The sequence below is a fragment of the Cyprinodon tularosa genome, unplaced genomic scaffold (assembly GCF_016077235.1).
Source record: "Cyprinodon tularosa strain WSP-4 unplaced genomic scaffold, ASM1607723v1 ctg135, whole genome shotgun sequence".
In the NCBI taxonomy this organism is placed as follows: Eukaryota; Metazoa; Chordata; class Actinopteri; order Cyprinodontiformes; family Cyprinodontidae; genus Cyprinodon; species Cyprinodon tularosa.
This window is the reverse complement of record NW_024038168.1, coordinates 1,360,366-1,383,101: the sequence shown is the minus strand read 5'-3', so window position 1 is coordinate 1,383,101 and position 22,736 is coordinate 1,360,366. Positions and strand designations below refer to the sequence as shown.

Genomic DNA, 22,736 nt, shown 5'->3' with positions numbered 1-22,736 from the left:
AGATTAAAGTCAGAATTCTGAGAAAAAAGTCAGAATTCTGGGATAAAAGTCAGAATTGTGAGAAAAAAGTCAGAAATCTAAGATTAAAGTTTGAATTCTGAGAATAAAGTCAGAATTGTGAGAACAATGTCAGGAATCTGAGATTAAAGTCAGAATTCTGAGATTAAAGTCAGAATTGTGAGAAAAAAGTCAGGATTCTGAGATTAAAGTCAGAATTCAGACTTTTTTTTCTCATATTATACTGAAATAAAATTTGAAAAATGTTTTTTTATTTTTCACTGGCCCTAATCCAGTGAAAAACTCTTTGTAGTAATACTATCTTAAGAGGAATCTTTAGAGTGGAATACATATTTGAGGAGACAGAAAAAGAAGAATAAAGACAGCTTATTTATTTTTTCTATAATCTTTTTGCAACTGTTAAACACCAGATTTTTCCCATTGTGGGACAATAATGGTATTTTAAATTCTATTCTATTCTTAGTGATGTGTCACATATATCAAGTGTAGTGTAGGTAAAATTGTTAATAGCTTTAGGTTGACTCTTTTTTTAATCACAAACCTGAGTGTGAAAATGTTTTTGAGACTGTACTGATGTGACTTTTAAGAGTTTCAATAATAGTGTCATGCACCTAGTATTTCTTTTGTCTTTAAAAAGCCATGTTTAACAGAGACATGTTTATTACTTCCTCTCTTGACTCTTTCACATGTAAATGTCGGTGTCAGAATGGAATTATTAGGGGCATTCAAACCAATTATGTTATTATGGCTTGTTATAATGCGATTATAGAGATTGAGCTGGGGCTGATTGTCTCTTTAAGAAGTAGTGAGAGTGGCGGGGGGGCTGAGGAGGGGAGGGGGCGCGGTTTCACACCCTCGGGTGGGAAAGGGAGGCGGAGTTTCGGCGTTGATTGACAACCGCTCAAGGGCTCTTCACTCCGCGATGCGGGGAGAAGCGATCCGACCAATCAGATCGCTTAGGTAAGAAGCTATTCTCCAATCAGATCGTTATGGGCGGCACTTAGGATCGCTGTTGTGCTTCCAACGTGGGACTACGGAGCGACGGGTTTGAAAAAAAGGGAAAAGTAACTCTGCAAAGGAGAAAACTCACGGTGGTTAAAGCACGTTCGGAAGGAGGAGGGGGACGCAGTTTTGTTATTTATCGGAACCTCTAGATTCTGGGAGCACAGACGGCACCTGATGAGCTGCCGGTGGAGTTTCTTTAGATGGTCCTTGTTTCAAAGTTGGATTTATGCGGCTCAGATTTGAAGCAGTGATGTCTGGAAAGCTTTCAGCTTCAGATTTTTTTTCCTCCATCGTTCCGAATTTATTTTCTAAATATTTTTGGGTTATTTTATCGCTTCAGAAGTTAGAAGTTTACGTTAAAAGCAATTTTTGAGACTTGGAGCAGCTGCAGGGTGTCCTTTTAACATTTGGCTCCTGCGTGATTTCAAAGGTAGTAGAAAAAAGGCAAATTATTTGCTCTTTTCCTGACACGTTTTTAGTACTTTATTTAATTCTAATGTTTTCGACTTTGTGACTCTTTTTTGTTTCTGAATTTCCTTGAATTTTACTTCTCCGTCGGACTCCGGGCGGCGGGGAGGGGGGAGAAAGTTGGGACTTGTTTCAGAGATGAATTCGGCTGAAACGGACACAAAGTTGTTTCTACGAGCCTCTGGGACACAACAGGACAGTTAATGAGCTATAAGGGCTCCCTTCACCTCCTAAAGCGAGCCTGATAATAACTTTGCCAGCCTGTGGGCACCGGGAGAGCTCCGCGGCCGCGCTGCTCTACTGGATACAAAATGGCGGCGTCCCTGGGACGGTATGGATGCGGTTCTCGCTTTGTTTTTTATTTAATTTTGTCGCTGGAGCTGCTCAACACATTCGGACTGTGTTCGGACGCACCTTGCCCGCTTAACTGTACCTGCAGCGGGGATTCGGTGGACTGTAGTGGCCGGGAACTGACCGTCCCGCCTCTGGACCTTCCAGTTCGGACCGTTTCCTTGTAAGTAACCCCCCCCACCCCTTCAACTATTTATTGACCTGTCCATATCAGGATAACTGGGCTCTTAAACTAACTATTTAATCCATTTTTTATGCAATGAAGACATTTCAGAGCCTTAGCTGTCCAGAAATCTTTCTGGAGAGATTTTCCTGTTGGTCCATCCAGCCGGTCTAAGGTATAAGCAAACAATGCAGTTGCTTAGTTTCTGTATTTTCTACCTGCGTTTTTTTTTTTTTTATTAACTATGTGCATATTTGGTCAGTTTGTTTTACACAGTAAATTCCACTGTGTTAGATATGCAGTGTCAAAGTACATTAACTCTTTTAGAGTTATTACAACAACAACTGGAGTGAAATATACACTATGTAGAGTTCTAATTTAACACTAATTCAGAGTGGGACCAGTGTTACTATAACTCTTCAAAATGTACTGTGTAGCTACATGTCAGAATCTGGGTAATTAGTAATTTGAAAAAGAAAAGTCTCCCCTTAAAAAAATCTCATAAATCTGGCTTCTTGTTCGTCTTGAACAATAAAGATTTCAACAACTGAATCCTGTTGGTAATAATAATTGTAATAGTAACTTTGTTTAGGTCATTTAAAGTGTTTTATCTCTGCTTCTGTCTCCTTGAACCCCACTCAGCCTCAGCAGATGGCCGCTCGCACCGAGCCTGGTTCTGCTGGAGGTTTCTTCCTGTTAAGGGGGAGTTTTTCCTCTCCACTGTCGCTACAAGCATTCTTAGTGTGAGGGATTGCTGAAGAGTCAATGAGGCGATGCAGTCAGCTGGTTTTCCTTAGATAGAAAACTATCTAAGGAAATCAATTTGACTGTTTGATCTTGTGAATTGTAAAGTATCTTGGGAGGACATGTGTTGTAAATTGGCGCCATATTGATAAACTGAATTGAATGGAATTAAAGTTAGGTCAAAATAAATTCACGGGTACAGGATAAAAATATGAAGATAACGTATTTAATCTCAAGTGATGCCAATTTAAAAGTATTGTATGAGGAAGTTGCCACCTGTGATTTTAATTTTGTTTTTCACTTGAGAAATATTGATTGATCTTACTGAAACCATCAGAGGGTAGCGCCACTCCCAGGAGCCCTCAAATTATCACATTAGTCAGATTTAGAGAGCATTATTCATACTTTAGCAATTATTCATCACTATCGTTCTCTATTCATTGCTGAGCTCCAGGGTCTGAAACAAAACTTTTGGTCAGAGCCTCATATAGACCAGATTATTTAGGGTTTAATGTGAAAGACGGTGAAAATATGGAGGCATGAATGAAGCAGGTAACAGTCAGGAAAAAACAAACAAACTTTTAAATGATAGATGAACCCAATGCTCTAAATACTATAGGTTTCATTATTTCCAGCAGACAAGCACACAAATAAAGGCTAGAAACTCTAACCTCATGTGGATTACTTTTGGATTTAAAGATAACTTTATAGAAGAAACTGATTCAACAGGTCAGACCTTGAAGACAATCTGCCAGAATAAAACACAGCTCAGTGCTTTTTTTCATTTAATCCGACCTACTTGGATACACCCTGCTTTGAGTAAATTTTTTATTCATTTAGTATTGTGTTTTTGGCTCTTATTTACAGCGGTTTAATGGAGGATAAATGTTGGGAGATTTACTATCATAGTTTTGGAACTACTGTATTTTATATCTGTGTTTGACCATCCCAACTTATTGCCTTTCCATAGCCTCATTTCTCTGAATGAGCAGTTATGTTCCCAGAGACATAATGAGTAAACTTGTTTGCTTGGGATGAGTAAACAAACCTGTCATAACGAATAATCTCCGCCATTATTCCCTCAGATTAGTGATGAGTATTATCCACATTTCCTTCTCTGCGTTGGAAGCCATGTTACAAATTGAATTTGTGGTAAATAAATCAGTTTCCCAGCCAGGGTAAGACTGAAAACAGCCAATACCTTGTTTGTCAGCTCATTTGAGAATTAGCCACTTTGGACTATTTTATGAGCCTTTCGGGTGCTCCAGCTACCATCCTGCTGAGGGGGACGACTTGTCCAAAGAAAACACAGCTCTCTGTGCTGTCTCCTAACTCCCTGAAGCTCCAACAGCACAGTTTTCTCCTGCGTTAATCATCAGTGTCAATTAAGCGTGCTGTTCCAGGGATTTTTCTGCTTGTTTGGTTCCAGTAGATGGTCAGAAATCCACGTTTTCAAGACCAAGCACCTGAGCTCCACTAGGTTTATCTTTGCTTCTTTGCAGTATGGAAACACAGCTTTACAAAAAAAAAGTCTACATTTACAGGGACTGGATGGTCTGCCAGCAGCTCTCTTATTGTGGGACAAATGTTCTGTTTGTAAAGAACGGCTGATGACTCCAGCCGCCGCTTCGATCCTTGTTCTGTTATCTCCTCCAAACCTTATCGGTTAAGATTTAAGCGGCCGCAATCTTTTTGTTTTCAAAGGGAATGGCTTTATGGCTCTGAATTATCTTTAAAACACCTAAGGTCGCACATTTCCACCAGATAGTAACATCGTATTGGCAGCCACCTCAAAGCAAGAGAGCGCCATTATTCTGGGGTCTTTGTAGAGGGCTGTTATTATTATATGGTTCCTGCAACTGGTGTCTTTTTGAGTCATAGCCAAGTGTCTAAAGCTCTTTATCTTAGCCTGTTTAAAAATCATAAAAAATGTCCCTTAGAAACTTTGGCATTTCTTCATGTGATCACACACAGGCTGTACTTTTCACTCCTTGCGTGGAAAATAATTTGTGATTGGGAACCATGAATTGTTCTTGGTTTCATTTGAACTGATTGCCAGTTTCCACAGTGAGGCATGAGAAATGGAGGAAGCCACTGTGGAATCGGCTATCTCTGTGATGTGTGTCCCAGAGGAACAGCAGCTGTATCGCTGCTAAAAGGGAGAGTATCGGTCCCTCCTTTCCTCACTTTCTTCTGGTTCATGTTTGGTTAAAAAAAATAAAAGATAAGTTGCAAGGGAAAGCATCAGAGTTACCAGACCTTTTTTCCAGCTGCATGGAGGATAAGATGCACCTGTTGCTGCACACTGTATTCCAGCTGACCTAAATGAGGCTACTAGATTTCCCCTTTGCTTTAAAGGGAAACTGGATTTAACGCATCCCTGTAACTTTTCCTAGAAATTAAACATATGGGTAGTACTTCCATTTTTGGGTTTGACTTTGTTGTAAAGACTATGTTTGTTTGTTTTGTGTTTTTAATCAGGGAGAGCTGTTTAAAATTTTTCCCTGGGTGTAGAGGACCTGCAGGAGTGTTTTCAGTAATGTGGCAAATCTCAAGCTTCCTTTTCCCATATTTATTCATTTCCCCCTCCCTCTGATAAACATCTTAAAAAAAACAAAAAAAACCCTTAGAATGAAAACGATTGTTCGTGATAGAAGAACACTCTGACTTTTTAGCCTTTCTATTGTGATTTTTGCTTTGAAGATCCGTCTCCAGAGATAAGATATGATAAAAAATTTTTATTGAACCTGCAGGAACTCTTTGTGGCAGGGCTTCAGGATCACGTTCAATGAACTTTAGAGAATATGGTAACATGAATAAGCATCAGTCTGGCCTTCTTACTGTACATGGTGGCAAAAATAACTTTTTTCCACTTGTTTTAAAATTGTCAATTGTTTGATTATTGTTGTATTGATTGGCTTTGTGTTTTTCCACCTTGTTGCAATCTGTGTATGCGTTTTCTGGAGGTGGGGTGTGTCTGTGCAGGTGGCAGCGATAGTTCTACGTCGGGGTTTCTTGGGTTAAATAAAAACTTTTCCCTATTGCTTTTTATATACGGTTTTGTTTTGTGCGTTTTTGTGGACTTAAATAGCTGCAGCTCACCTGATCAGTTCACGCTGTGCACCGTCTATCAGACAGCAAAAAGGGGCTTCTGATGAGTATTTGTGTGGGGAAGATCGGTTACCAGAGGGCAGGTTTTAGCCTGCAGCTCATCCATCACTGGCACAAATAAGGCCACAACTGTTGGTGGAAGAAAACAAAACGGCAATGCTTTCCAGCTGTCAAAATACCCCCCTCCATCAGGACCCCGATTATAACGGCTCTCTGTGAACAAGGGGCCTTGATGAGGATTCGTGGCAAGCAAACATGTTGGCATGTCCGCCGCAGGTCAGGCTGGGCCAACAACGGACTGAAGGGGGCAGTTTTTGAGAACACTACCATGCAGACCTTAAATCATCGTTATTTTAAGTAGCTTGCGGTTTTAATAACACCAATGCTTCATCAATCAACATGCCTGCGCTGTCTTCAATCGCAGATTGATTATTTTGACTGTACTACAACACAGCCTTGTAGTTACGAATATCTGGGTCAAGCACACATGTTGCTGTTTTCCGTCAGAAGTCCTTTAACATTTAGCAAATTGACCATTAGCCTGAGGAGTTGGACTCCTCTTCATGATTGATGAATAGCCTAACAGAATCCAAAGTGAGTAGTCTCTCACACTGTTGCATATTCCCCCGCAGGAGTGGTGCTTTATCTTATTTGCTGTCACTGTAATGTGTGCAAAAAGCATCTTTACCCACAGTGCCGCTGGCGTAATGGGATTCTGTGAGTAAATAAAAGCAGGGGCAGTGCTAATTTTGGCTGCAATTCGCTGCGTCGGGTAAAGATGGAGCAGATACCAGGGGTCTGTTTGATACAGTGTCTCTGTGTTTGTTTGTTTTTTTCTTCTTTTACTGCGTGACGCACTAAAGTCCTGACGGAAGTCTACAGTTTTTTAACTCGCTCTCTCTGCGTTTTCATGTCTGCAACTGCTGCTACGCACTGGCCATTGGTAAGGTAGGTTTTAAAGATGAAAACTTTTTGCTGTTTCCGTTATTCAATCATTTTATTTGTGGAACATAGAAAATTTTCTGTGGACGTATAAAGCTTAGGCTGCTCCTCCCCTACCTGCTGCTGTGCACTGCCAGCCAGCTGGCTCTGTTAGAAGATTTCTGTGTTTTCTTTTTTTTTTTGTTCATACACCTGTTTTACTTTGGTAAATTGCCTTTTTTTTTTTTTTTTTTTTTTTATATTCTCTCCTTGCATGACTGCTTCCAAGGAATACTTTATAAGATAATAATTTATATGGCATGCAATTAAATATTGCCTCCAAATACATTTTTTTTTTTTTTAGTTCACCCTCATATTTTCCTATCATTATACAGCCTGGCCAGTTTTCCTAAAATTTTAAACAAATGCATTCAAATAAAGACAAGAAATACTACCTTTCATGTAAATGAAAAGCAAATCATTATTTCTCCTCATACATGAACTCAATTAAAAGTAACAAACCGCCGTTACGTAAACCTAGCAAATTATCATTCTACCAAATGCAATGCTTTTTTCACAGTTCGGTGTTCTTTAGAGAGTGATACAAAAACGAGCAGATAATTGCTGGTTAATTATTTCATGCAGCTCCTATAGTGTTCGGATTGGTTTAGTTTCCACACCGTGACTGTACAGGTTTTCCAAAAGGATGTAGTCATTGAAAAAGGCAAACGTTTAGCTTGGTTCTTTCAACCAGCTGACTATCAATGTTCACCAAATGGTTGTTTCATCAGACAATGCTACGTTGTTTGCTAATTTGATCAAAAGTGTTGCTTATTTTGCACCTAGTATCAGTTTACTTGGCTGCTGAGGTTACCGTATGAAGAGCAGAACAGCATAAAGAGATTATAATCTTCTGAATACAAGTATAAAAATGCCATTTCCTTTGCTTTGCATGTTATTTACATAGAAAAATATAGTTTTTGCAATACTAAAACTACTTGATGCTTCTCTGTTTTTATTTTGAGAATGAAACCAGGTTATACGTTTCGTTTTTCTGGTGTAAAAACAGTTTTATTTGGCATGTCTAGCCAAACTGCTGTTTACCTGTCGCTCTTTTGGAGGGAAGCCCTTGATTGTTGCCTTTGTCCTCATGGTGGAAAACCTTACTGGTTAGTGCCGTCACCACTAGGCAGCCGCTTTCGCTGCAACATTCAGGAAACTGGTCAGAGTTGGTGGTTTCATGGTAGGCCCTGGGAGCCTTTACTTTTTGTCTTGGGGTGAGTGGGTGGTGGCTGTCGGTCCGCTTGCCTTGCACGGGTGGTTGTGTGTTCAGATCTGAGGTGGGGGGTGCATGGAAGTGTTTTATTACCGTGAAGGTCTGCTGCTGTGGCTGCCTTCAGGCTGGTTCTGCTCTCTGTTAAAAGTTATGTCAGTGGTCAGAAACCTCAGCCACCGTCACAAATGATGTAACACACAGGGAGGCCAGAGGAAATCGAACAGGGCAGCCTGGCTTAGCGTCACATGCTGTTAGACACAACATCCTCCTGTATAGGTTATTACCTTACTCTGACCCAACCTTTGGTATGGAAAATATGCAAAGGTAGGAGCTTTGAGCGTGACGGAGCGGCAGACTTGGTGTTCGCTGAGCTTGCAGAACGCGTCATCTTCAAGAACCCGTGAACTTTTCAGCGGTTTGGGCAAAGATGCAGCAACAGCAGCCGCTCTCAGCCAGGCTGAACCCCTTGTGGTTTCTGGGGCATTTCTCACTCCACAGCCTTGTAATTTTGCGGTTTGGGGAGTGATTATACCCAGTTTGTTTATTGTCATAGTTTTTCTAGCCTTATGACTTGTATGTTCTCTGGCGGATATTTTGAAGTCCCAACTGGAAGCTTTAGGGGGGAGTTTATTATCACTTGCACTGATTGTTATCAGCTGCTCTTCACTTTCGCCCCTCTTATCTGGTGTTTAGTAAAAGCACCAGGAGTTTCCATCAGGAAACTTTCCCTCTAATTGGCTCTCTTTTGACCTTGGGAGATAAGTCATGCAACAAGTGAGTTGTGAACAAATTGGAAAGAATCGGTAAAGGTTGATCCTCTGCTTGACAAAGTCTGATGGAGCGAGATAAAGTCTGACAAGAACACAAAGATACTGGATGAGCTCATGGCCTCCCCCTCAGGCTTTGATGATGATCAACCAGCTGCTGCCACAAGTCATCCTGCAGGAATTCACTCAGCAGAATAGATGGCACTTTTGTAAGGACAGTGTACAGCTCCCAAGTTTTCTGGGGAAGGGGGTTTCTTGCTCTCCCTCAAAGTCAGCGTCTACAAAGGGAACTTGATCAATGAATCATATGTGAAGTCCAAACATCTGGTAGGAGTTTGGAAATCTGGAGAAGACTGGAGCGGAGTGGGGGTGGATGGGTGGGGGGCAGCGTGACTTGGAGAGAGAGTGAGAGGGTACAGCGTGAAGACGTGGATCGGCTTCTGCCGGTAATACATTCATGGCTTCAAAGAGAGAGGAAAGGCTTTTTTATTTTGGACTTTGGACCATTTTTGGCTGTCTGAAGCGTTCCTAAGATGTCTTACAGAGTCTGGGGAACCGTGTCAGTTTATATCACTTTCCAGTTTGGACTAGTTTAGACAAAAAATTAAAATGTACGAATTAGAAAATATTTGAGTTGTCAGGTAATCTTAAAATAATTCCATCCCTATAATGACTTCTATCCCCTTGTTAAATAATTAGTTGACCTCTTCTGTGAACCTGTCTGACAGCATGAAGTAGGTTAAAAAATGTGAGAAAGCGTCACATCGTCTCATCTAGGGCTTTTTACACACAAAGCCAATTCATTTGTTTCTAACTTGTTTTTTTTTTTTACCTTTGATTTGTTGCATTATTATAATTTTTTTTCTAGCTGATAAAAGTCAGTTAAATTCACACGTGTTTTGGAATTTAGACCCTCTTATGTCGGTGTTTAAATGTGTTCTTAAACTCGTTCTGGTGTGGATGGTACCGGATGTCTTTACAAGCATTGATTTCACAGATCACAATGCTTAATTTAAAGAATACATTAAATCTATGAAGATCCATCATACAGTCCAGGTTTTCTAAATACCTCAGATTTTGTAATGGAGCTGGTTATTAAAAAGCCATCATTCATGAACGTACAGATAAGCTGATGTTTAATTCTCTGATGTCTGTAATATATAAACTGTCAGGGGGAAGTAGCTATGTTTGAATTTAGAAGATTCATACGAGTCCTGTTTCTGTTTCTTTTTTTTTTTTCTTTTTTTCCATAGAGCAGTAAAACCTCAGTGTCTAGACATCTCCAATTGAAATAATTACCATCACTGACAATTATTGTTCTGTAAGTAAAACAAACGACACCATGGGGGAAAAAATTGGACAAAGCAATCTTTTTCCTCACTTTGAAGATTGGAGCATAAGGTCAGCCTTGCTGTAGTGCTGTACGAATAGCCCAGCTAAAGAGACATCTCGTGTTTATGTTATTCTTTCAGATTAATTGGAGACACTCATTTCCCTCTGCTTATAATGTCTGGCGCCATTTGTAACAAATTACATCGTCATCTGATCTGAACCTGGGTTTTAATGCGGGAGCATGAGCCTGTGTTTGCCTCTGGGCTCGCTAGCGTGCAGTGCGGACGACCTGATGTTGTTGGAGCTCTTTAACGTCCAAGCTGGGCTTGGTGGGCCTAGCCACGGGTTCACGCGGCACCCCGGGGGTAGTGCACAGCTTCTCCTTTATCGTGCCTGTTTGTTTGGAGTGATTCTTGTGCTCCCCCATTCCCACCATGCAGCATCTGGGAGAACACGTGGCTCCAAGATGTGGGCCACCTTCAGAAAAGGAGCCTACCCTTCTAGCCCGACTGATTTCAAAGCGTCTGTCTGCAGCTTTGTTTAGTGTACAGGGAATGGCGGGAATGTGTTGGTTAAATATGCCCTCTTCTTGCCCCTCTAGGATTTTATATTTATTAGTGTTTTGGGAAAAATTTAGCTCATCAGATTTATCTTTATTATAGCGAATGTTGCCGGATGGCATATGCTCGTCGAAGCTGATAAGAGACTGTCCTCTTTTTCTCCCTCCCTGCTCGACTTGTGTGTAAATTGGTGGCCCGGAGCTGGTGTTAGCTTTGTGTACACTCTCACTGCAGTTTCAGAGCCATAAAGCGTCCCTTTAATGACAGGAAGAGCGGTGCGTTAGTTTGCGTCTGGCTTTCTGAATCGCAGGTTATTCTTTGACCAGCTTTATGGGCCTCTGAAATGGGCCTTTTCTGCTCTAGACAGCTCATCGCTGACATCACTTCACACTTTCAGTGAGCAAAGTTCACTCCCTGTTTATCCACTGAAGAAATGGAAAAGATAATGGCGACGTATTCCTATTTTTTGCAAGTCCTTAATTCCCCACGTCTCCCACAAACAGTACGGCAACCTTATTTTTGTCTTTTGTTCACATTTGTTTCAAGTTGGTTGGGATTGGGATTCCCGATGGGAGGTCGGAGAAGGAGAATGAACAGTTGCCTCTTCTGCAGTAAAGAGGTTAAGATGAAGGAAAAAGTTGAGCCAACTAGCAAAGCTCTTGATTTTCCATTCCAGCTTAGGATCCCCTCAGCTGTGGTAATAAGATATTGATTGTGATCAAAAGAACAAGAGCTCTGATACAAATGGCAGGAATTAGATTCCTCCTTAAGGTGGCTAGGTTTAAGGCAACCCAGTTTGGCAGCATGATGGATAATCTTCTCTCCTATTCTCTACCAAACTACTCACAATGGCGGCAACCAAATATTAGCCCCGTTGCTTAGACTAATACATTGGCTGGCTGATAGTTTTGATTGATTGTGGACAGTTTTTGGGGGGGGTAATACGTACTTCAATTTGAGAATGTATTAAAATTTGTTATCAGTGTCATTTTTATCATGTAAAAAAAACAACAAAAAAGCAATATTGGTTTCAAAATTTGGCCCCCAAAATAGGCAGCACACGTTGGGGATTGGTTAGGCTGGTTTCAAAACAATAATCAGTATTGATGTTAAAAAAAAAAACCCTATTGTTAAATCTCTCCTGCGGGTAAACCAGTTAATGGTTAAAATGGAGAAATAGTTGACACATGTTTTCAGTGTGCATCCTGTGCGTGTTTAAAGGTGACGTTTGCATCGTTGATTGTAGGAGGGAGCAGTAAATGGGTTGGCGGATTAAAATTCTGCATGTTGTAATCTGTAGGGGTTCTGCACTCAACCTTAGAGATGGGGATTTGTGGGGAGCTAGCAAGGAAGTCATTGCACCGTTGATGCTTTCTGGGCATGATCTACTGTGAGCAGAATCTGGGCCAAAGCCTGAACCCACTAGACGGATTATATCTTCTCTCTGGTGTGGGAACACCTGGGCATCCCCAAACAAAGGATGTCACACTTTGTATAGAGAGGCTCCGATGAGGCAGGGTGAACAGATCTGTGAAGATGTTTTTGCACTTCTGTCTCTGTGCCACACAAAGTTCCCGCATTTGACTAGGGCAGATTATGAAAACTTCTTAAAAATAAATAAATTACTCAAAAAAAATTAAAACAACCTGCGTGGCTATAAAGCAAAGCCCTATTTGTCTGAGTTGTTGTTTTTCTTTATTGTCATAAAGAGGGGAGAGTGATAAGCTGCATTAATCTGCTCCGTCTGCCCCATGTTTTGTTTCTTGCGAGGGCCAAAGAGGGTCACTACTTTCTGTTTTCTGTCATCCTGAACTCATCATAGAAATTATTCTAAGAAAATATTTCACTGATTATTTATGCATGAGTCTGTCCCTCCTGCTGTATGCGTGCTGTTCAACTCCAAATCAGACTGTTTCCCCGTGCGATTAACAGATCTTATTTTGTATTTCACCAAAGCAGATGTTTTATTTTGTAATATTTCCTCTCTTCCTGTCAGACCCATGAAATTGCAGCTGAATTGCTGCGTAGTCTGACTAAAATAAACCTGGGGTTCATCTCAGTCAGAGATTGTGTAAAATCGTGTCGGGTGTGATCGTCCCCATTGAATCTCAATTAGTGCTAAACCCCACGACCTCGTCCGATATGATCGAACGCAAAATAGGATCCTGTGTGTTTGGTGCTTTAGACAGAGAGATTGGAAATAGCCCTCTGTATCGCGGATCATCACTTATTCCCTCACTTGGTCTTCTTACATCACATTTCTGGAGTTCTGCTGGGGGATTTTTGACCTTTTGCTGACTGATTGCAACAGCATGTTCAAAAACAATTGGAAGAAATAACAGTTTTTACCTGTGAGCTGTACAAAAATGGTTAAAGCAGTGGAAACAGTTTCAGGTTAAGGATGTTTTTAATTTCAATAGTGTTTAATATAAACGTGCGTTGCCACAAAATTTTAATGCTTTTTTAAAATCTAGAATCTAAAAGCAGGATTTAGCTCTTATTCCCCCCTCACATTTAGTTTTTCTGTTACCGTTTAAATGTTCGTCTTTCTGATTCCGTCACAGCCAGTTCCCCCAGAAATGGCCTTTAAGGGTTTAAGGTCACTTTCTGGAAAGCATTAACCGCCCTCTCTGTTTTTCCTTGAGAGGGAGGAGGCAGGGGGGTGAAGTCGTCGAGGCAGGAAAGGCAGTCTTATCACCATCTCCTGCCACAGAAGGTGTTAAAGCACTGTGAAACTTATCTGATATGATAAGTAAGAGAATAAATCTGTCTGGAATAAGTGGAGGGAACAAGAGTGAGTTGTGTAAACACACAGGTGGCTGAGAGAAAGGCACACACATGCCTGTGTACCGGTACAAAAGACAGTTTTGTTTGTTTGTTGCCGTGGCCTTTAGCACCCGTATGGCAGGTTTAGCGCTCAAACTGGATTCCCCTTTCTGTTTTGGTGAGTCACTTCTATGTTTGCCATGCGCTTTCTTTTTTAGTCCAGACTTCAATCATTGGATGTTTTCTCTCAACCCAAAGACTGATATGTTTTCACTGCCAAAAATCAGGTCAAGAAAGGCTTTTTTGTCTGCTCTTGGAGCACATGAATCACTCTCCATAGTTTACCCCGTTAGTGTGTTTATGTGGTGGTTGATTATACCAACCTCCAGGCAGAGGCCACTTGTGTGAACAGTGATTCCTAAGCTCTGCTCTAATGGCACCCGGTTGTATGGGTTCAACAATTCAGCCAAACAGCCCAGAAAGGGAGGTCTCCCAGCACACCATTGTCAGTAGGGGGGTGTGCGTATGCACACTATGCCTCCAAGGCAGACACATGCTCTGCAATTATCTCGTCTCACACACCTAAGTCGGGGAAAAAAAATTGGCCAAAGAAGCTGTCATTATCTGCAATTGAGCACAGAAGACAAGAAAGGGAAATCCGTCAAGTTAGACTGTGATTGAGATGGATTGTTTTTTTTTTTTTTAAGAAAAACAGTGCACCATGCTATTAACCCAGCCTGAAACACATTAGCTTCCTTAATATCTCTTCTTACTTTCTTAAATGCATGGCGTGAAGTAACGGCTTCTTCTCCTTTTCCTCCTCCTGCCGCGGTCGTTAAGGCCACTCGGAGACTAGAGTTCCAGGAATGTGTCGCATCAGGTAAAATTGTCCCCAGCCTCTGCAGGCCGTCTGTCATGTCTGTATGGTAGGGGGGGTGGGAAGTGACGCGGGGCTATGGGTTCCCTTTGTCTCACCTAGAATAACCTTCCCCTTTGCTGCTCTCTGCCAACGCAGCCTGCATTACTGGTGATTCCTGCCTCGTTTTAATTTAGTTTATTACGTCAAGAAAAATCTCATTAGATGAGAGCTTCATAAGCGGTGACCGTCGTCTGCCTGCCTTTTCACCTGTTTGACAGCAGTATCGCTGCACCGACAGACAAATCGCTTTCTAATAAGCCTCTCTTACAAGTGAATTGCCAGCTATTGAATACGCCGTTAGCCTAAAGTGCAAATTGACTGCAGCAGATGGATGGGCTGTGGGTCATGTTTGGAAAGTGAGCCAGGAGAGAGGCGCTCCGTATCGACAGTATTGATCCGGAGTCGTCCCTCGAAGGCCGACTGGATTTATGAACTGTAGTGTTTTCAGAAGTGTGGACGGATCAGGCTGGTTTGTCAAACTGGAAATGTAATTGTAATTGCTGCAACTTGTCATACACCCGAAAAAAAACAACAAAAGGATTCAAATTACATATTTAATACCGCAAGTAAATGTTTTGCTTTTTTCCTGTTTTAGAAATCTGGGAAACAATAAGCTGGCCTCCATCAGCACCGAAGCCTTTGCTAATCTTCCTAACCTGCGTGAACTGTAAGTATTCAACTTTATAAATCTGAATTAATTCCAGTAATAAAGTGCCTTGATAATATTTTTACCCCTTGACTTTCTGGGTATTTTCAACTTTACTAAATCTATAGATCAGAGTATATGGGAAACATTTCTAGCAAATAATAATTGGAAAAGCTTAAAAATAGCCACCCCACAGCTTGATTCTGCCACCACTGTGTTTCGCCATTGGGGTGGCGTCTTCACAAGGGTTAGGTGTAGCGGTCTTTTCAAAACATAAAAGCAAAAAAAACAGAAATAAAATGGAAATGCATCTCAGTTTTAGAGCTTTTTAAATCTAATATTTTCTCGCTCTAGTATCATGACAGAGAACTTGGCATAGCGTTGCTTTTGAAGAGGTACTCAGCACCCACTGCATGCTATGTGGAGGTTTCTATCAACTCACACCTTCTCCTTGCCGAATAAAAAACCTCCCTGGATTTCTTGCAGACAAACTGGAAACTCCTTTTTTTTTGCTTCTCTCCTTTAAACACCAAATTTGTTTAGTTGGTTTTATTTCACCTTTTTTCAAGACCTCTTTAAACACAACATTCTTTATTCCTGTTTTCTAAAACTTTCTCCCTCTTGATTATATACTGCTTTATGTAATATAACATAACCTTGTAAAATACTATGAGGTATGCGGTGGTAGCACGTCCAAGTGTGAAAACGTTGAAGGCGTGGGAAGTAAATGACTTGAAGCAGAACAATGTCGGTGTGATTCTCGGCAGCATCCTTCTGTGTTGCCTTGAACTAAGTCCAATTAAGAATTAAGTGGTGGTTTTCTATATTAAGCCTTCCCCTCCACCATCCGATACTGTGGCCAGCACTGGCCTTGTAAATATTTTATACGGTGAGGAGAGGGGCTTGGCTTTGTGTCACTCAGCACCAGTGCGCGGCACAAACACACACGGGTGCGGGCCGGCCGATAATACACGCACTGGTGACATCTCTGGCAGGCTGACCCACCAGTCATACGCTCCTGGACATCTGTTTTACTCCCGTGTTATTTTTGGTTTTTACAAGGATGACCTGCCGCTTGCTCTGCGGCAGACGTGACAAGTACTGTTTGAAATCCTTTGATTTATGTCCAGATCGAATTTAGCAAACTCACAAAGGTTCAAAACTTAGTGATGTCTTGAAAAAAATGTGTTTTAGGATCTTTTATATCTTTTCTTGTAACAAATCTTACTAACTTTGGATCTTATTTCTGTCTTTAATGTATAAAACATTAAAAGTCTTTGCTGTTTTTTTGTTTTTTTTTTGTTTTCAGGGACTTTTATTTTCTCTGACCTGTGCTTTGTTCCTTTCAGGCACTTGGATCACAATGAGCTCACGTCCATACCAGATTTAGGACAGGCTGCTTCCAAAATAACATCCCTCTACCTGTGAGTACTGCCCTGATTTCTGCTTGAAATGCTACCAGGAAAATATTTTCTTCCACTGTATTCATAAGCCATTAGTCTAGAGATTCCTCCGGATCTCAGACGTCACATCCATTTAACATGAAGGTTATTATTAATGTAACCCGGCTGCACCAAAGAGGATCAAAAACCCATTTCTCTTTTGAGCCCTGTTGCCGTCAATAAGGAGTCCTGTCTTGAGAGATTAGCACACGGTTAAGCAAGCGACGGCTCTTATTAGCCGGCTATGTGGTCCTGTCCACAGCGAGCTGCCGCTGCCTGTTTGGAGTGTCAGCTCGTATATGGATTCAACTCTGTTGCTCTCGGTTGTGAAACCGTGCCTGTTGGGGACTGCCTGCGCTGGCATCTCACTGGAGATTTACTGCCGTATTTGGGAAGGGCGTGTTTGCGCTTGTGTGTGTCACAAATGTGAGCTCAGCAGTCTATCAGCAGCTTGACAATTTATTTTTTTCTCCCCTCCAGCTTAGTCGAAACACTCATGTGATGTGGTCAGGTAACAACAAGTGAAGAGAGAGGAAACTGCTCACAGATTTCATGTTTTTGTGAGCAAGTTATAAAAAATGCGATTGTGATTAATATTGGCTGATTTACTGCATAACTGGATCAAACCGGATACCAGCTGGATAACACCTTAAAAATCAGATGGTTCAAATTGTACCTAAAGCCAAGTAACTGAGAGAAGAAGATTAAAAGTGAGCCAATTTTGGTGAGGTGTTGCAAACCATATTTAAAGAAAAAAGACATTTTTATTTGTTTCTAAATCGTTTTCCAATATCCTCTAATAATAAACAAGCTGGGAATACACACTGTTTATTGCTAATAATGCTAACTATGCTAAGCTCAGATGTAAAATCTTTAAAATTTGCCTTTTTTAGTTTAGATAATTAGCTAATGATGGATGTGATGGAATAGGTGTTTAATTTCTCTTGTTGCTGTAGAATCAGATAAAACGTAGGATCGACATAAGAGGAGATCAGAAACTGTCCACAAAAATCTGCCCAGCCACAAAGAAATATTATATTGAGTTCCACACATTAGCATGTTCCCTTCCCTCACAGTAGAAAATGAACTGGAGCTCATTCAGCGGTAGCCGTTAGCTTTCCCGTTTAGCTTCTTTCACAGCGGCCGCCCGCTCGCTAGTGAAGCGCACAGCTGCTGCGTCGTGTCATGTTTGCTCATTGGCGTATCATTTTTCGGCGGCGAGCTTTTGTGGGAGTCACACACTCGCCTCTCCCTTGTGTGTCATCCGCCTGCTTCTCAGAATTCATCGTGATGCACCGATGTGGTCAGAATATTTCTGTGAGCTGTACATGGTTTATAGGAAGGAAGGGAGTTTGATTAGGCAACACTGACTGTTATACTACCAAAAAATGAGTTTCCTCTCTATCCCCTGTTTCAGTTTTAGGTAGATGTTGGTGCATGTTGTTTAATTTTCTGTGAGTCCTTCCCCCCCCCCCCCCTCCTGATCCAAAACAGATTGGAGCAAGTTCACCTTTACTTCCCCACTGACTGGAAAGTGGAGGCTCATCCAAATGAGCCGGGCTGTCTTTTTTTGGCCCTGACTTGAAGCCTGTTGCTGGGGAGGAAGGGCTGCTGTCCTGATGGGAGTGGAGGCTGGAGGGAGGGTCAGATTTTTACAAAGCTACGCAGCCGGCCAGAGCGAGGGCCCGCTGAAGCACTTGCAGCTGCAGCTGTCAGTCACATGGCTTTCAGTAAAACGGGTAACACGGCGCAGGGGAGGAAAGGATGAGAAAACGTGGTGGGAGCGAGGGATGAGGGATTTGAACAGTGTCAGATCAGAGTGACATCATAACGTGTCGAAAGAGGCGAGATTAGGGGAAGCGCTGAGGTAGTCTGTGGGAGGGTACAGGGAGCCAAATGAATGGAGGAGAAAAAGGCAGTGGGGAGCGAAACCAGGGTCAGCCATATTTTCTAAACCTGAATCCAGTGCAAACTAGTTTGGAGCTATATAAACCGGCGGGGGTGAGGGTGTGTTTGTGAGCTGGCAGCGTCTTTGCCACCGGCTGAAGCTGTCTGGAATGCCGTCTGACTGCAAGTCTGTGTGAGACGGCGGTTGACACACATGCGACAAAAATGACAGAAAAATCCTGTCTTCAGACAAATTCATCAAATGGTAACCGCTCCAAAAGACTGGGAGCCGCACATATATGGATGCTGACGTCTGCCGAGGCTCACAGCCTGTCTGTTTGGAACGATGGGATGTTCACTGGAGCCTTTGTCATGCAACCCACTTCAGGAAAGGAAAACTGACCGTTTCACTTTTTTTTCTCCAGCCTTCCTTTTAACAGGGAAGCATTTAATGCTTAACTACTCCTGTCTTTGGCCCATTTACCAAAACTTTCTAGTTTTTATGCTTTTCTTGTGTGATAATAGCTCCATAAGCACTCTTTTATCCTGCTGACTGGCGGTTTGCACCAACAGATTGGAGATGGGGCAACTTTGCATTAGTCAGATTCATAAAGGCGACATGTTGTTCAAAGGACTTGAACCTTAGAAATGTTGTCAAATTTAGCTGCTTTTGAAGCCGTAGCATTGTAGAGCCCTGAAACTGGTAAACATCCCATTGCCAGTCTGAACACAGATCCAGAAAACGACCAACACATTGACTTGATTGAGGAACTAAGTCTGCGCCGTCTAAACAGCAGAGGCCAGGCTCCCACAGTTCCAACAATGCATTTGGCAGGCCTGTTGAAGCCCTGCAGAGGCCCAGAATGTGACAGCAGGGTGGCAAAGAAAGAAAAAAACGAGAGAGAAGTTTTTAAAAAGTGTGTTTCAAAGTGATGATCAGTGCCTGATCAGCGTGGGATAGAAATCGGCCCCCAGGATGATCAGGGTTTTAAATAACACTCCTTTTTTTTTCTGTAGTCGTCCAAACAGCCGACATTTAAGGTGACAGCTGTGGTGTAACGGGGTCCCTCGCTTTAAAAAGTGGGACAGGTCATTGAATTTACTGCGAATAAAATCCTCAGACATTATAGAGAAGGAGAGACCTCTTTACCAGAGATGTCAGCGGCCGGATGAGAATCGGTTTCTGTAAACACGCCTATTGTACCGCGGAGGACTTCAAACGCGTTCGGTGCGCAGGCTTCATCTGTCCCCATCACACAGCTGGGAACCAAGAGAGAGCTCAGAGTTTGAGACCAATCTCTTTTTCCCAGCAAGAGGTCACCAGCTGTTGACCCCACCTCACCCCTTCATCTCCCCCCTGCTCCTCCCACACCCTTTCTTTTTTCCCTCTTTTCTGTGCTGCGTTTGCTCACTGTAGCCACTGTCTGTGCCTCTGTCCCCTGTGAGGATCTGTGTGCTCATCCTTAATCATTTCTGCCGCTGTTTATTCAGGTGGGCCACTGTGGTGTGCCCCACCCACCCTCCTCAGAGACACCAGAAAGTGTGTGTGTGTGTGTGTGTGTGTGTGTGTTGATCTGCTGGTGCAGAGCCAGACAGGAAGTAGGGACTGGCTTTGTTTTTATGAGGGTTTCTCATGGAGCACCTGCTCTCTCTCTCCTGCATTTTGACGCACTACCTTGCTCACACCGAGCATGATAAAGTCCCTGAAATAATTTTATTCAGCCACGTCTTTTTCTTTTTTATTACCTGTGGAATTTGCCTTTATCCAAAACAGACTTTCCTAAAAAGCAGATAGATAACAAAACGCAGATAAAAAGAAAAATGCACAAAAAGTGAAACGGACTGTATAATTTTAGCCCGTTTTTTCCTCATTTAGACACATTACAAAAACAAACCTGATGTGTTTTGAAGAGCTTGTAGATGAAAGTCCAACACAATGTAACACATTATTTTGAAGAAAAGGGAAAATGGAGACTGTTGGTATTTTCTTAGAGACTTGTTTACTTCATTCTGCCAGAATCTGTCGATAGCTATCAGCTGATGGCTCCTAAAATCTGCTCTTTATGGAAGATGGAAAAGAGTTTAGCTTTGAGAGATTTGCAATTTGCAAACACATGGAAGAAGATTTCCTGCTTGGATCAGTTCAAAAGGAAGATATTTTTTTTTTCATTCAGTATGCAAAATGAAAGCAGGCAGAAAACTAACCTAAAACAAGGTGATGGTTGCATGCTACTGTGGGATTACCTTCATTCACAGGTTTACATAGAAAAAAGGGGAAGGAAGATTTCGAATTCAGCAGGAGAAAATAGAATTTATAACCTACAAGTGATTGATTATCGGGCTGCATGATTTGATCAAATAATCCAGTTTGTTTTTTATGAAGATCTCGTTTTTGAAGTGTTTTTTTTTTTTTTTGACTCCTTAGGCTTCTGTAGTTCAGAGTTACAACAGCATGTCTCTTTCGGTTCTAAGAAGTTTATTTAAAATTTAAAATTTATAAACTAGCTTACTGGGTAATACAGGGAGCTGCAAACATGTTTGTTATATTTTCATTGTTTACAATCCAGCGTCAGACAAGTTGTTTCAGAAGCATGAATCACTGCTTGTGTTTTAGTCGCACTATGAGTTTAGGTCAACTGAAATAACTTTTTTAATTTATTTGATTTTTTTTAAAATGTTTTTATTAAACTAAAGGGATAAAAAAATACAATAATCAAAGACTTTATTCAGGGTTTTATCACTAATGTTGGAGCAGCAATTCACTATCCTCCCCCTTGTTTTGCTGCACTAATCTCATAATTGGGGGATTTTAAAAGATCCATTTTCAAAACAAAGTGGGGAACTTTTGTTGCACACTTTCTGCTATTTTCATTTCTTTTTAGGCGAGGCATCCTGAAAGCGATTCTCAGCCCTATTTAAAACCTAGTTGTGTGTTGACCTGTGTGTTTCACCATGCGGAGGACTTTCATCCTCACTGCTGTCACGCAGGCTGGTGGTCTTCTAACAAGTACCTCCAAACAGTGAGACAAAGGGCTGTCAAACATGCCCATGTCTCTGGTGTAAAGCATCTACAGTGTGAGAAAACCTGCAGCAGGCCGGGCAGAAAGAAAGGCCTAAACCTTTAGCTTCTATGTCACCTCCATTCAGAGACGCGCTGCCATCACTGCGTCTCTCCTCACAGTCGGTGACGGCCTCTTTGTCCTTCAGGTTGTTTACAGAAGGCCTGCTTCTGTTTGGGAGAAAAGAAGACACTTTGTGGTGGATAAAGACCACTTTGTTCTGTGTACTTTGCTCTCGCTGTGCCTAAGTGGACTTAAAGAAGTAAGAGTGGATTTGGACCCCTCCCCTTTCCCTGATAAACTGTATGTTGAGGCGAAGCAAAGACATTTCCAAACACACCTCATGTTACATTTTTTTCCTTTTTGTTTTCAGGCATCATAATAAGATCCGCAATATAGATGGCAGACGAACCATAGAGCTGGTTTCTGTGGAAAAGCTGGACCTGAGCAATAATGACATCACTGACCTGCGAGAGGACGGCTTTCCCGCCGGACTTCGCATCAGAGACCTGTAAGTACCTCAGGAGGCGGATGTTTAAATTTTTGTGTTGATCTCTACTCAAAATAACTTCTAAGAAGTAAGAATTGCTTTGTTGTAAATGGTGTGTGTTGACGCTGCAGTTAGAATTTTTCTTTTTCAGATACCTCAGCAACAACAAGATCAGCACACTGGAAGTTGGAGCGCTGGACCGTCTGGGCTCAACTCTGCAGGTTTTGCGCCTTAGCCGAAACCGAATAAGCCAGATCCCGATCCGAGCCTTCCAGCTTACAAGGCTCATCCAGCTGTGAGTGCTGCTCTCTTTTATGGCTTTGGGTCTCAGTCAGTGTGACCAGTTCACCTCAACAGTAGAATGGAGGCTGGAAATGAATGGGTTTCCCCTGTCTTTCCTTTTCAGACTTAATAGAATTGAAAGGATTTAGGAGTTTAGATGAGGAGTTGGTTTCCCGGTGTCTGTTGATCTGGCTCTGTGTGTTTTAACATTAAGAACACCGTTAGTGTGAGCTATAACTCCAGGGGTGGATAAGGTCTGACAAGGTAAACACCACTGTTGTATTATTAGTGATTTACTGCCTTCCTCCATATCCCCAAAGTGCTTAGTTCAATCTCAGCACCACGGTCCATTATCCTCATCAGTGCAGCGCCACTGCTGACCCATTTTGTAGCTCAGCACCTTTTCTTGGGGGAGCAGAGCCGTTTGTGTAATTAGAGTACGGTTCTCCAGGTGCCTTTTGTTGAGCAGGTGGTCCCGTAGACAGCATACCTGTAACTGCTAGGGGCGACGTACTTTAGACATTAAAGA

General features: G+C 41.9%; 1 protein-coding gene across 1 annotated transcript in view; it reads left to right on the top strand.

Annotated features, from left to right (window-relative positions):
* Positions 1-1,802: 1,802 nt before the first annotated feature.
* lrig1 (leucine-rich repeats and immunoglobulin-like domains 1) overlaps positions 1,803-22,736 on the top strand; it is a 35,716-nt gene continuing 14,782 nt past the window's right edge. The window contains exons 1-5 of the mRNA XM_038277890.1: positions 1,803-2,005; positions 14,997-15,068; positions 16,397-16,471; positions 21,809-21,946; positions 22,077-22,220. Of these exons, the coding sequence (XP_038133818.1) occupies positions 1,803-2,005; positions 14,997-15,068; positions 16,397-16,471; positions 21,809-21,946; positions 22,077-22,220 (632 nt within the window). The remainder of the gene's footprint in view (positions 2,006-14,996; positions 15,069-16,396; positions 16,472-21,808; positions 21,947-22,076; positions 22,221-22,736) is intronic.